The sequence below is a fragment of the Ceratotherium simum genome, chromosome 21 (genome assembly GCF_057802395.1).
Source record: "Ceratotherium simum simum isolate JZ-2026a chromosome 21, ASM5780239v1, whole genome shotgun sequence".
NCBI classification, from domain to species: Eukaryota; Metazoa; Chordata; class Mammalia; order Perissodactyla; family Rhinocerotidae; genus Ceratotherium; species Ceratotherium simum.
The window spans coordinates 46,177,621-46,193,765 of NC_141920.1; the positions used below are offsets into that span (position 1 = coordinate 46,177,621).

Genomic DNA, 16,145 nt, shown 5'->3' on the forward strand with positions numbered 1-16,145 from the left:
CTCCCCTCTCTAGAGGTCGGGGGATGTGGCTGTAATCCAACTCTCTAATCACATGGTTGATTCTTCTGACAACCAGCCCCCATTCTCTGAGTCACCTTATTAGCATAAACTCAGATATCATTGAAAGGGGTTTATTATGAAAAACAAAAGACACTCCTCTTAGGAAATTATAAGTGTTTTAGAAGCTTTGTGCCAGGAACCAGGGATGAAGACCAAATATATATTTCTTATTATGTCACACCATTACACTCATCTTCCCACCTGTGTATTCCTCATCAAAGGCCTACAATTGTGGGGACCATTGCAAGAGGTTCAGAACCAGGTATCTGTTAGGATGCTTGGGGGTGAAGCATTTGCAGATCAGACCCACATGGTGAACCAGTGCTATGAGTTTCTTCACTCGAATGTTCCCACCAAACCTCTTTCCTCACATCTCCTCCCCATGAGACCATTCAACCAGATAAATAAGTAAATTCAAGAAAATCAAAGAGTTCCTACCTGATAAAGAGTGAGTGACCATGAACTTTCTCTGAATCAAGGGTCAATCAGATGGACACTGGAACAATGCTGGTCTTACTGAGAACTGTGCATGGTGGAGGGGAGGAAAGTGGACAGGAAGGCTAGGCTTACAGCTGGATAATAAAAGGGACATGGGGCAGGCAGTCTCAAGTTAAATTGTCTGGGCAAAGAGGGTACATGCTAAGTTCCAAATAGTTTTCCCTCAAGAATTCTCTGGCAACTTCCTAAGTTATGTATCTCCTAGGATTGTCCACAGTGGTTGTTCACTGGACATTTTTTGAACATGTTTTGTGTGGCATGCATTATGCCGGACGCTAGAGCTACCAGAGGAAGACACTGCTCCCTCCCTTAAATATCTCAAAAGACCTGCTGAACTACCCACCACCCTCATGCTCTGGGCTCATGGAAGTTTCAGGATGAGAATTCACTTGAGGTCTGATAGAGTAATGAGATGTTTTGGATGTTTCAGGTGGAAGGTGTAGCTGTCGGGTTCATGAGTGTGTGCTCAAGAGTGAACATGCAGCTCCTACATGAGTGCTTTGACCTGGGGCCCTTCCATGGACTCTGCATCCCACACCCCGATGACGTTCTGGAGCCACCACATGAGCTAAGCGTTCAAAGAAGTCAAGGTACAGTGGCTGTCACTGGAGCACGTCAGGAGTTAAATCCATGCCTTATACACAACTGTGCGTTTTGCTAAGTGATGGAACTACGTGGCTCATTTTATATCTCCTTCTTCAATTCCTTTTGAGGAATAGTTCCTATGATTAACCACAACCTTGTGTGCATATTTAGGAGTACAGAGAGTCAAAAGTGCACAGCTATAGTTAGACATAGTGGCCTTGCAGCTTAAGGTTTCCTAAATTCAGAATGTCTGCCTTCAGAATGTTCATTGTTAGAGTAGACGTAAGTTATGGTGAAATAATTGGTAGCACTTCAGGATTTTACTCTCACACACACACATGCACAGCACAAAGCCTAAATATAGTAAGTTAATTTTTCAAGTCAAGAGCTTGAGAATTTCTATATGTCATTAAGTTTTAATCCCAGCAATTAGTGCTTCTGTGTTTATGTCTTTGACGAATCATTATGTAGCACAGGTCTATTGCAAGTAGTGTTTTTTAACTTGCTTAACTTATTCCTAGTGTCGGGGGAAGAGGGAGAATCTCCCTCTGCCCTTTCCCTTAAGGTTCTTCTGGCTGGCCAAATAATCAACAAGACAGGTTAGCAGGAGAAAATAATACCAAGTTTAATAACATGTATACATGGGAGAAGCTCAGAAATGAGCAACTCGTCCCTCTGTCTAAGCTGCTTGCTTAAGTATTGCAGCTAAAGGCTAAGGAACGTGTTGGGGGTGGGTAGTGGCCTGGGACTTCAGAGGGCAGAAGGACAATTCTTTTCAGGGTCATCTATTGATAATTTGGTCAGGGAGAGATAGAGTTTTTTGATAAAAGGGGCTTGGTGCCCCTCCCATTGTAACATCTATTTTACATTATCTTTATAGCCATCATGATAGAAGATCTGTTCCAGGAATGAGCCACCATGTCAGATTCTTTAGGCAGTTAGTGGCGGAGGTCAAATATCCTTATTGTCTTCAGCTCGAAATAATCCGCATACCAGAGTGGTGCTTCCTGGGGCAGCTTGCCCTGAGCACCATCACTAGTCATATGAAATAGTAAAATTGATTTTAAAATATTGTCTGTATTAGGATCTTCACCAAGTGAAATTAGGTAATCTCAAACTCTGGTATTTTAATTTAATGGGGTCTTACTGCATCCATGGGTATCTTTGCCGTTAAGTGTTTTGGTTCTTAAATCAGATGCAGACCGAGTACGTTAATTCACTTCTCTAAACTTGGGTTTCTTCATTTGTAAAACGGGCATAGGAATAATACCTCCCACATGGGGGGATTGTGAAGTTTCCCTGAGATTACCTGTGTTAAGGGCTTTACTCAGTGTGTCTCGAGCAAACTTAGTGCCCAATAAATGTTGTCATCATCTTTAGCAATTATTATTTCTTTGTGATTGGCCTTTTACCTTCTTGAGTCTTCCCAGGTTAAAATTAGGGCATTTTGAATTGCTGTGCTTTCTTGCATCTGAAAGAGTATATCAGGGTTGTTCAAAAATAGGAAAAGGAGCATGTTGCATGGTGGCAAAGGACTTATCAATCTAAACAAAGGCAGGTGTCGATTTGGCTGATCTTATTCCCTGGACGGGAAACCAAATGCATGGATATACAGAGCTCATCTGAATGTTCACACTCTTTACAGAGATCTTGCAGAGCCATAGATGGAGAGGTGTTTCCCTTTTGTACTGATGGCAACACTCTTCCCAAAAGAGAGATTTGAGGTCATTATTGTTTAATAGTGAAGGCTGGCTCGCCTATGCTTCTCAGTGAAGAGATATTGAAATGTTCTGAAGGCACTTTTCAGCATGAGGCAATCCTGAACCATAAGTTATCACTGTCATTTTCAAATGCATAAATTCTTTTTTGAAGGTGGCATTAAACAAGTGTTATGGCTCAATTTTCTCATGTTTAAAGGGAGGTAAAACTAGTATCTAATGCAAAGAGTTGTTGGGAATCTAATGATGTGCTTAGCTCAGTGCCAAACACAGAGTCAGTGCTGAAAAAATTTGTTTTTTTTCCCCTGTGACTATTGTTGTTATTAAAAATAAGTTGAAATGATATAGTACTTTCCAGTGTGTTCCTGAGTAGCTCTGAGGCTACTCATGTTCCATACATAGAATGAATGGAAAATTCCTATCTTAGAAACTTTATAGGGGGAACAAAATTCAAAATTTAGGCTGAACCCTGGACTTAAAAACACACATAATCTAGTATATCTCTGTCTAGCAAAAGCCCACAGAGATGTGGAAGCTGAAAGAAGTCCTGCTTCTCTCTACCACCTTTAATATTTTTACTTAAAATTAGTTATCTAGGACAGAATGGTAAGTAAAGGAAATGGGAAAACTTCTCTTATCTTCTGTGCCTTGTTTGTTTTTGAAAATTTAGCTTTATGTTCACTGATACAAAGCTGATTATGAAATTTTCACCAGGGAGCACTACTGTAGACTTCCAAATAATTCAGGGATGGAGTCACAAATCATCAACAGCTCATTATGTCTAAGAAAAGAGGCATCAGTACATTTTGCTGCCATCTTCCAATCAGCAACAACAAAGAATGAGGCTCTAGAGAAAATTCTAAATGTGCTGTGATCTACTGTTCATTTTTTTTGATGGAAGTCTCAAGTTAAAGGAAATATAATTTCTCTAAAATTCCTGTTTCAAATGGGCACACCTCATTGTACCTTATACCTTGTATTTTGTTTAGTACTTTTTACTTTTCAAAGGAGTTTTGTGTATGTTATCTCATTTCATCCTCATAACTTGATGTAGGAGAGCCAGGACAGCTGATACTGTCTCCTTTTTACACCTGTCCGAGCTCACACAAGGTGTTGAAGCTCATCAGGGCTGACCCAGAACCCAGACCCAGGCCTTTCTGCTTGGCAAGATGACTTTTTATCTTGGATGGATTTGACTGAAAACTCCAATGTATCTACTACACTAGATACATGATCAGTTTTTTTACTTCACCAAGTTATTTAATGAGTTATCAGTTTAATGAGTTTTCAGTGACCCGCCCATATCCGTCATGCTCTGCACAACTTCTGTCCGCTGGGATCTTCACCTCTGTGTCTGTGGGATTCGCTAGAACTGTGGAAGGCCACTCTGCCCTACCGGCCTGCCCTGTGTGAGAGGAAGGCTGGTAGTGCCAGGAAGTTAACACTACAGGAGCAACCTCTGCTTCCCTGTCTCACTCCTTTCTCCCCTGCTGCTACTTTCTCAGTTACCTCTCAAATGAACAGCTGTAGTCGAATCCTTGACTCTAGGTCTGCTTCTGAGGGAACCTACACCGAGACACTGGCGGTCTAGTGTTTTCCCACCAGCTGTGAAAACATTTATTAATACACAACTGACAGGAGTCAGAGTATAAATACCCCAGCTCCCTCACCCCTCAGGTGGGGTAACTCTGAGACGTGAGTTTTGTACTGTTTCCAGAGTTCCTCCATGGGATTAAGTTCCAGCTGTCCACACTGGTAACCTGTGTAATGACGTGTTTTATTAGCTGCCTTCCCTTCCTTTTCTCTTTTCCTCACCACTTTACTGGTGCTTCCTGGAATCACCTCCCAAATAAACCACTTGTTCTCAAAGCCTTGACTCAAGGTCTGGTCTCTTCTCACCAGCTGTGAAACTTGCGATTTCACACCAACCTCAACCCTTCCAAACAGAATAATGTCATGGCTCAACATTGTTAAGCTTGTACCGTGGCCCTCCTTTTTTAGCTACTTAGATACATTATGATCAGCCTGTTGTCCTTCACCATTTCAGCCATATCAGAAGTTTCCATTGGATTTAAAAAGTTTAACCATGCACATTCAATTTGCATTTTACTTGAATAATTTGTATATATTCCCATTTTTTTAGCCACCCATTTGGCATCTATAACCTGTTACACACACTTGTAAATTCTGGTTTTTATCTACCAAACCTTGGAACTAAATTGGGACCAATGGGAGCAAAGTCTAAGGATGCAGATTTTTTTCCCAGTATAAGAAAAATCTAGTAAAAGTTTAATTTTTTATTTAGTGGAGTACCTAGATTAGAAATAGCAGTTTCCCTGAATATTGGAAGAATTTGTAAAGAAACAGACATAGATGCTCCATAAAGGGCTTTCTGCTTGTGTGGGAGATTGTACTAAATGAGATCCAAGATCCCCTTAAATGCTGAGAGTCTCTGAAAATGTAGTGAACACACCTTGGGATATTCCATATGCCTGGCAGTTTATGAATATTTTCCCTTCAGTGACAATAAACTGGCTCAAAACAGGATTTTTTTTCCAATTGGCCCCACCACTTGCTCTGCCTGGCATTTGCAAATCAAGCTGTGTCTTTTGTTCACTGCATCATCACAATAAAGACTTTGGAGTCAGAATTGAGCAGCCAATTTTCTTGATGATGCATAAGGCAAAATAGGGCACAGCCTGCATTTCTACAGCTATATTGGCGTTGCCACATTTACTAGTTAAAATAAAAAAATAAACAAAAAACAAAACTTTTGTCTATCATGTAGGCCAGTGTGCCCTGGGGAGCAGGAGTCTGTTTTGAAAGAACCCTGTGAGGTTCAGATCTGTGAATCTCGTTACACACCCAGGGCCCACCATACAGAATCTCTGTGGAACGTGATGAGCCCTTGGCAGGGATAAATATAATTTTATATAACAGAATTGTGGGCTTTCAAAAAAATAACCAATGTAGCCCCTTATAATCAACCCACCCAGGAAAGGTGCTTCTTACTACACATTTAAAAGGCCCTTCAAAATATAATTTTCATAACATTTCCATATAAAACACAGCAATGTTACCTTTTAAATTAAAAAAAATTACTCTTGTTGGCAGGAAATGTTTCTTTATGTCTTTTTAAATTTCTTTTCATTGAACTTAATTTGCTTCTTACCTCAGATTCTCTCCTCTGTAGGGGGAGGAAACATCTGGAACCTCTCTCTGTTACTGCACAAAGTGGGGGTTCTCTGCCCAATGTGCATAAAATAAGCCAATTATTACAGCATCAGCTTTTGAGAAAAGAATAGCTTTATTGCAAGGTCAACCAGCTAGGAAACAGGAGACAATGCTCTCAAGTCTGTCTCCCTGATCCAGGGCTTGGGGCAAAATTTATGGGGTGAAAGGCAGGGCCATCTGAATTGTGGAGATAGATGATTGGAGGTAAGGAGAGGTGAGGTAATTGATGACCTACACAAGTGTAGTCAGGCTTCATGGCTCTTCACAGGATGCAGGTTCACAAAATGAAGTGTTAGCATGATCTGAGAGTGGAGTTCTCAGCCTCTTGACATCAAAAGGGTCACTTATCAGGCTTTTGCACAGGCGCAGTTGATGGGTTGGTGGTCTCAACTTGCCTGAACTGGACAAGGGGTCGACTCTCAGTTCCTGAAAAACAACTCTTAATTACTCTGTTGATAAGATGGGGTCAGTTGAAATGGTCCCATTGGGCCCGCAGTTACATCTCCATGTACCGGAGCTAAGAAACAATGGCTAAATCAAGTCTTATTTATTGTGTATCAACTATTTCCAGGTCTTTTAGCCTCCCTTCTTTAAGGTTCTATTTTATATGCCTGGGTTACCTTCTATTTTACTTTATTCTTCTTTTAACATGGATTCCAAATATGAATGAAACACTTGTCTACAGAACATAGCAGTATGTCTGCCAAAATATTTGTATTATATATCTCAGAACATACATTTTAACACCCAGTACGTTCTGTAGTTATTTAACTAGTAAGCCGCTAGGACTCTGAATTAGCTTGTTTGGGCTCTCATGATGGAGTACCACAGACTGGGTAGCTTAAACAACTAAAATTTATTTTCTCTCAGTTCTGGAGGCTAGAAGGCCAAGATCAAGGTGTTGGCAGCATTGGTTTCTTCTGAGGCCTGCCTCCTTGGCTTGTAGATGGCCGTCTTCTCCCTGTGTCTTCATGTGGTCTTCTCTCTGTACCCATCTGTGTCCTGATCTCTTCTTCTTACAAGGACACCAGTCATTTTGGATTAGGGCCACCCATATGATCTCATTTTACTTTAATTATCTCTTTAAAGGCCCTATCTCCAAATATCATCACATTCTGAGGTACTGGGGGTTAGGACTTAAACATATGAATTTCATGGGAACATAATTCAGCCCATAACACCTAGGGTCCTGAGTCCACAGTTCTCTGGAGCCTGTGGCCAATGCTGCAGGCTGTGGCAAAAATGCAGACAGTGGCAACAAAGTCCACTCTACTTAATGCTCGTACAAAGCCTGAAATACTAACTCACATTTGCTACCATTCGAATTTTGTTGTTTTTTTAACCACTAAATATCTTTTTAGTATATGAATGTAACAAAATTGCCTTCTTCCAAAACTTTAGCCACTTTGGCCAACTTTGGTTTTCTAGAATTAACTTTGTGACTTCTAATGCTTTGCTAGACATGTTGACAAAACAAGTAAATAATACCAGACCCATGCCCAGTGATGTGATTATCTCCAAGGTTAACAGTATAAACTCTTGCAAGGTTCTCAAGGAGGAGCCCCTGCACTGGTAACATACCAGGAAGGAGATGATCCAGACTTGAAACTCAGTCTTGTTAGAATCACTGCCCAAAAGCTATCTTGGTGAGCCTTTTGATTATTTAACAAAACCTGTTGCTGATTTTCCATCTTCATTCAAATATTGGGTCTAAGCCCTTTCAAATGCCTTTAAAAACAGCAGTAACAAACGATGGCACCCACTGAAGAATCGGTTATTTTGCAGAGAGCAAGATGACTGGGAGCCATGTTTGTGCTCTCCTCTTCAGTACTGGGACTTGTGTTATGACTTGGCCATGCTCGCCATCAGTCAGGTTCGTTTCACAATGGTAGAAATACAAATGCATTTTTATATAGGGCCTTGAGGTCTTTGAACGAAAAGTGGCTTTATTTATATTCGTTATGATCATTATGTGCTGGGATTATTTTCTCAGTAGGCGATGTCTCTTTTGCCCATATTTATGAAGCAGGGAAGAAGGCATTTAATGAATTTCAAGAGTGTATTTGACTGTAAAACACATCTCTCTTAGTATATTCACATGTAAATAGCCCTTTTATTTGTTCTCTCTGGTGACCTTTCTTCTTTTGGGGGTAGATCACAGTTTGTTGTTGTTTTCCATTTCCAAATGGGAGGCTGAATGCTAATAATGAAAGATTATGCAAAAAATCCATGTTTAAAATAATGTTGATATGCCACTTGTGTTGCAGGATAATTATAGTAATTTGGCTATTACGCTATATGGAGTCAGGAGTTAGTTGCTAGAAAACACAGTGATAGGGGTGATTCGGGGGATTTTCATCCCAACAGGCTGTTTGATCCTGCTGACTTTTCTCTTGAAAATCAATTGCTTGCAGCGAATACTCTGAATTCCCCCTTGATTAAATTGGCTGTTGGTGGGCTGCACCCATTGCACTGGGGTCACTGTGAGTTCTGTGTCTGTTTATACAGGGTTTTTGACAACTCTTAAAATATCACGGACCAAATTTAATCTGAGCAGAGCAACTAAGGAAGCAATTACTAGAAATCACAGTCTTTGCACGTGACAACAAACAAAGGAAAATGTATTAATTCTCAGCCCAACATGAAGCCAGTTATTTTGCTACTGGGTTGCAAGCCTTTCCTCTACTGCAGATTGTTCTGGCTTTTGGTGTTTTTAGACTTCCAGGAATATATAGGCTCGCCCAGTGAAAGACCTGGGACAGTCACCTTGGAAGCTGACTGCAGCTTTATCTTTGATGATGTTCCATTTCCCCTCAAGATTATTAACATATTCAAATTTTCTATTTCTTTAGAATCAACTTTAGGAAATTAGATTTTTCTAGAAAAGCATCATTTAGTATATGAAGATTAAAATATTATTACAGTTGTGGCTATATATATATATCTCCAGTGTGTATAAATGTATATGTATATATACATACACACACATATATACACATACATACATAATAGTATTAAAAATGATGAGAGAAGACAATTTAGGTGATATAAACAAACTTAGCACTTAATGAAGTGGACAGTCTTGGAGAACTGCAAAATGGGGCAGAAGGCAGGAAGCTTTTATAGGATAAAGAATAAAGAACAAGAAAGAGAAAAAAAGAAAATATCTGATTGGTGGGGCTACAGAGTCAGCCTTGCTTGGGGTGAGAAGGCCCAGAGTTGGCTTGGCGTTTGGGGACTGGCTGACTGGATAGACTGCGTTTCTGGTCAGGTAGAGCGTTTACAGGGACATGAAAGTTATCTAAGTGTTGGTTTGCCCACGTGGCACTCCAGGCGGGAGCAGCTCCATCTTGGGCCTAGAAAGTTACTTCAACTATATATATATATATATATATATAAAATACATATAATATTCATTATATATATGTAATAATCCAGCTGCATGTGGGAAGACTTCCTGTGCTTTTTATTGAGTAGATTTCAATTTACATGAAATATTTTAGAGAAAAGAGAAACATAAGCAAATCACAAAACTATACAAAAAAAATATTATTCATAGTAAGTGTGGGAAAATATGCAGCTTCCCTAAAACTGAAATGCATGTTAAAACTGAAGATCTTTTTCTCCCCCTTTTTGCCTACTAAGTTATAAATATGTATTGTAATTAAGATACTTAGTTCTAGGCAAGGAGCTTCATAACTAGCACTCAGAATTTCTGACAGCTGTGAAGGTTGACTGATACAATACTCTGGAATACAATTGAGAAATGCTTATCAAAACCTATTAGATGTTCCTGTTCTTTGACCTCAACTGTAGCAGGTCTGAGGAAATAATCCTAAATCTGGAAAAAAGATACATATTCAAGACTGTTTAGTAAGTTTCATCATAATACAAAAAATGAACAAAAAATGTCCAAATAAAGAAACAAATAGGGCTGGCCCCGTGGCTTAGCGGTTAGGTGCGCGCGCTCTGCTGCTGGTGGCCTGGGTTCGGATCCCAGGCGTGCACCGACGCACTGCTTCTCCGGCCGTGCTGGGGCCGCGTCCCACATGCAGCAACTAGAAGGAAGTGCAGCTATGATATACAACTATCTACTGGGGATTTGGGGGAAAAAATAAATAAAATTATAAAAAAAAAAAAAAAGAAACAAATAAGTTAAAAAACTCAGAATCTCCCACAAGAGGGGGATGGCTAAACTTGTGAGTATCCACCGGACAGCTATGCAGCAGTCTTTAAAAAGGTTACAGGACGAAGTCAAGATGGCAGTGTAGGCAGACTCTGAACTCACCTCCTCCCGCGGACACAGCCAATTTACAGCTACTCGGGGAAAAATTACCCCTGAGACAGAACCGAAAACTGGATAAGAGGAACTGCTGCAACAAAGCACAATCCTAATTGAGGTGAAAGAGGCAGAAACTCCCTTCTGGAGAGAAAAAAACGCCACCTTCACAAGCCGCAGTGCCTCACGGCCGCCCAGGAGCAGCCCGCAGGCACGCAGCCTCCCTGGAGGAGCGGGGCCCTGAGCTGGGGAGCGCCCCTGCCATGGGCATTTTGTGGACCCAGCACAATCAAGATGAGTGGCATTACATCTGACTTTGCCTGCTACTAAAACATTGGGGAGTACCCCCAGAAAAGCTGGTTCACAAAGAAACTAAAACCGGCTCTTAAAGGGCCCACACGGAAACTCACCCATTTCAGAAAGCAACCTAAAATCACCAGAAAGAAAGGTGCACAGTGCTTTGGTGAAACGAGACTCACCTGATAGGCCCTGAGTGCATCTCAGTGAGAGGTGAGACCTTTCCAGGGACTGGGACATTGGCGGTGGCCATTGTTGTGGCCTGGTGTGGGCGTGCTGACACAGACGCTGTTGGAGTTCTCCCTGGGGCCTGCTGGCCCGGGGTCTGCCCCACCTGCTAGAGCACTGATTTGGTCCAGCTCTGCCAGGGCAGGCAGCCCACCCTGGAGACTGGCCCCACCCAACAGCGGGCCCTTGGGCAACTTGTGGGCCTGCATAGATTGGTGACTGGATTCTCTGCAGCCTGGCAACTGAGCCGACTTTGGTGGGGCGGGGCGTGCACAAGGAGTGGGTGGAGAGTATGGGGTGGTGGTGGAGTGTGTGGGGCTCCTGCCGTGGAGAGACTGGGTCCTCTTTGGGGCGTTGGGGCACGCACACGGGGCAGGACTGTGTTGACTATGTGTGTGGACCTGTGGGCGGCAGGGCTTGTCAGCTGCAGAAGACTTGTGCTTCTCAAAGACCCACATAGAGGGTTTGCCCCACCTTCCAAAGCCTGAAACAATTGGGTGCTCCCTTGCCTGAGGCCAGCCCAACCCAGCTGCAATCCTCAGAGAGCTGACAAGAGACCTAAAGGCTGGAGGCTTATAGCAATTGTAAGGCCCTGAACCTAACAACCTGCCACGCAGGAGGCCTACTCACTTAAAAGAAATACTGCAACACAAATGTGGTATTAGAACTTGTAGCCAACTGTGCTGGAGCTCCCCACACCTGATAAAGAGACTGAAGGGCCCACAACAACTATAAGCAGCTGAGCATTACAACAGCTGGCCAGGAACATAACTCAGCCTCCCTGGGCACCTACAGGGAGAGCAAACAGGCCACAACAGAAGGACACATGTAGCCCACATAGGGGTCACCCTTGTAACATTGAGAACTGAGGGAAGCACACTGTAGGCCTCCTAAGGCATCACTTACATAAGGTCACCTATCCAAGAGCAGGAGACGTAGCTGACCTACCTAATACATAGACACAAGCACAGGGAAAGAGGCAAAATGAGGAGGCAAAGGAATACATTCCAAGTAAGGGAACAGGACAAAACCCCAGAAAAGGAACTAAGTGAAACAGAAATGAGCAACCTACCCAACAGAGAGTTCAAATACAGAGTGTTAAGGATGCTCACTGATCTGGGGAGAAGAATAGATGAACTCAGTGAGAATGTCAACAAAGAAATGGAAGATAGAAAAAAGAACCAATCAGAAATGAAGAATACAATACTGGAAATGAGAAATTCACTAGAGGGACTCAAAAGCAGAGTAGAGGATACAGAAGAACAGATCTGCGAGCTGGATGAAAGACTAGAGGAAATTACCCAAGCTGAACAGGTAAAAGAGAAAAGAATTAAAAAGAGTGAGAACAGTCTAAGGGACCTGTGGGACAACATCAAGTGCACTAACATCCGTGTTATAGGTGTCCTGGAAGGAGAAGAGCGGGACAAAGGGGCAGAGAATCTATTTCAAGAAATAATAGATGAAAACTTCCCTAACCTAAGGAAGGAAACAGACATCCAGGTACAGGAAGCACAGAGAGCCCCAAACAAGAATAAACCCAAAGAGGCCCACACCAAGACACATCATAATCAAAATGTCCAGAATTAAAGATAAAGAGAGAATCCTAAAAGCCGCAAGAGAAAGTCAAGTTACATACAAAGGAAACCCCATAAGGCTATCAGCTGACTTCTCAGCAGAAACCTTACAGGCTAGAAGAGAGTGGCACGATATATTTAAAGTGCTAAAAGGAAAAAACTTACATCCAAGAATACTCTACCCAGCAAGGTTATCATTCAAAATGGAAGGAAAGATAAAAAATTTCTCAGACAAGCAAAAATTAAAGGAGTGTGTCACCAAGAAACCAGTGCTACAAGAAATGTTAAAGGGACTGATTTAAGGGGAAAAGAGAAGACCACAAATAGGAAAAATTATCTATTTCCATGATAAGAAGGTAATGGATACAAATGCACAAAAAAGAGGTTAGATATGATATCAAAAACATAAAAGGAGGGAGGAGGGGAGTTAAAGAGTAGAGCTTTCAGACAGAGGTCAAACTAAAGAGACCATCAATTCTGTATAGAAGAAGAAAGAAACAGAGAAGGACTACTAAAACACTGAGGAAAAAAAAGTTAAAAAATGGCAGTAAGTACATACTTATCAATAGCTACTTTAAACGTCAATGGACTAAGTGCTCCAATTAAAAGGCATAGGGTGGCTGATTGGATAAAAAAACAAGACCCATATATATGCTGCATACAAGAGACACACTTCAGACCTAAAGACACTCACAAACTGAAAGTGAAGGGATGGAAAAAGATACTCCACGCAAATGGCAATGAAAAGAAAGCTGGGGTAGCAGTACTCATATCAGACAAAATAGACTTTAAAACAAAAACTGTAAAAAGAGACAAAGAAGGGCATTATATAATGATCAAGGGAACAATCCAACAAGAGGATATAACACTTGTAAATATCTACGCACCCAATGTAGGTGCACCTAAATATATAAAGCAATTATTAACAGACATAAAAAGAGAAATAGACAGTAACACAATAATAGTAGGGGACTTTAACACTCCACTTACACCAACGGATAGATCATCCAAACAGAAGATCAATAAGAAAACATTGGCCTTAAATGAAACACTAGAACAGATGGACCTAGTAGATATATACAGAGCATTCCATCCAAAAACCGAAGAATACACATTCTTTTCAAATGCACCTGGAACATTCTCCAGGATTGATCACATATTAGGCCACAAAACAAGTCTCCATAAATTTAAGAAGATTGAAATAACACCAAGCATCTTTTCTGACCACAACGGTATGAAACTAGAAATCAATTATAGGAAGAAAATCAGAAAAGCCACAAATATGTGGAGATTAAACAAAATGCTGCTGAACAACGACTGGGTCAATGAAGAAATCAAAGAAGAAATCAAAAAATACCTGGAGACAAATGAAAATGAAAATATGACATGCCAGAATTTATGGGATACAGCAAAAGCGGTTCTAAGAGGGAAGTTTATAGCAATACAAGGCTATCTCAGCAAACAAGAAAAATCTCAAATAAACAATCTAACAATGCACCTAAAGGAACTGGAAAAAGAAGAACAAAGCAAGCCCAAAATCAGTAGAAGAAGGGAAATCATAAAAATCAGAGCAGAAATAAATGAAAGAGAACAAAAAAAAAAAAATAGAAAAAATTAATAAAACCAAGAGCTGGTTCTTTGAAAAGATCAACAAAATTGACAAACCTTTAGCTAGACTCACCAAGAAAAAAAGAGAGAAGGCACAAATAAGTAAAATCAGAAATGAAAGAGGAGACATTACAACAGACACCTCAGAAATACAAAAGGTTATAAGAGAATACTATGAAAAGCTGTATGCCAACCAATTCGACAATCTGGAAGAAATGGATAAATTCTTAGAATCATACAACCTTCCAAAACTGGATCAAGAAGAAGTAGAGAATTTGAATAGACCAATCACCAGTAAGGAGATCGAAACAGTAATCAAAAACCTCCCCAAAAATAAAAGTCCAGGACCAGACGGCTTCCCTGGTGAATTCTACCAAACATTCAAAGAAGACTTAATACCTATCCTTCTCAAACTCTTCCAAAAAATTGAGGAGGGGGGGGAGCTCCCTAACTCATTCTACAAAGCTGACGTTACCCTGATACCAAAACCAGACAAGGACAACGCAAAAAAAGAAAATTACAAGCCAGTATCACTGATGAACATCGATGCAAAAATCCTCAACAAAATACTAGCAAATCGCATACAGCAATACGTTGAAAAGATTATACACCATGATCAAGTGGGATTTATTCCAGGTATGCCGGGATGGTTCAACATTCGCAAATCAATCAACATAATACACCACATTAGTAAAATGAAGAATAAAAATCACATGATCATCTCAATAGATGCAGAGAAAGCATTTGACAAGATACAGCATCCATTTATGATAAAAACTCTGAATAAAATGGGTATAGAAGGAAAGTACCTCAACATAATAGAGACCATATATGACAAACCTACAGCTAATATCATCCTCAATGGTGAAAAACTGAAACCTATCCCTCTAAGAACAGGAACCAGACAAGGATGCCCACTGTCACCACTCCTATTTAACATAGTACTGGAAGTCCTAGCCAGAGCAATCAGGCAAGAGAAAGAAATAAAAGGGATCCAAATTGGAAAGGAAGAAGTGAAACTGTCACTATTTGCAGATGACATGATTTTATATATAGAAAACCCTAAAGAATCCACCAGAAAACTTTTAGAAGTAATAAACGAATATGGTAAAGTTGCAGGATACAAAATCAACATACAAAAATCAGTTGCATTTCTGTACACTAACAACGAAGTAGCAGAAAGAGAAATTAAGAATACCATCCCATTTACAATTGCAACAAAAAGAATAAAATACCTAGGAATAAACTTAACCAAAGAGGTGAAAGATCTGTACACAGAAAACTATAAAACATTGCTGAAAGAAATTGAATAAGACACAAAGAAATGGAAAGATATTCCGTGCTCTTGGATTGGAAGAATTAACATAGTTAAGATGTCCATAGTTCCTAAAGCCATCTATAGATTCAATGCAATCCCTATCAAAGTTCCAACAACAGTTTTCACAGAAATAGAACAAAGAATCCTAAAATTTATATGGAACAACAAAAGACCCCGAATAGCTAAAGGAATCCTGAGAAAAAAGAACAAAGCTGGAGGTATCACACTCCCTGATTTCAAAATATACCACAAAGCTATAGTAACCAAAACAGCATGGTACTGGCACAAAGACAGACACACAGATCAATGGAATAGAATTGAAAGCCCAGAAATAAACCCACACATCTATGGACAGCTAATCTTTGACAAAGGAGCCAAGAACATACAATGGGGAAAAGAAAGTCTCTTCAACAAATGGTGTTGGGAAAACTGGACAGCCACATGCAAAAAAATGAAAGTAGACCCTTACCTTACACCATGCACAAAAATTAACTGAAAATGGATTAAAGACTTGAATGTAAGACCTGAAACTATGAAACTTCTAGAAGAAAACATAGGCAGTATGCTCTTCGACATTGGTCTTAGCAACATATTTTCAAGCACCATGTCTGACCGGGCAAGAGAAACAATAGAAAAAATAAACAAATGGGACTACGTCAAACTAAAAATCTTCTGCACAGGAAAGGAAACCATCAACAAAATGAAAAGACAACCTAACAGTTGGGAGAAGATATTTGCAAACCACA

At 40.4% G+C, this 16,145-nt stretch overlaps 1 protein-coding gene across 1 annotated transcript in view; it reads left to right on the forward strand.

Moving 5' to 3' along the window:
- CFAP61 (cilia and flagella associated protein 61) overlaps positions 1-16,145 on the forward strand; it is a 292,142-nt gene that overhangs the window by 52,282 nt on the left and 223,715 nt on the right. Inside the window, exon 7 of the mRNA XM_004433707.3 lies at positions 989-1,148. Within this exon, the coding sequence (XP_004433764.1) occupies positions 989-1,148 (160 nt within the window). The remainder of the gene's footprint in view (positions 1-988; positions 1,149-16,145) is intronic.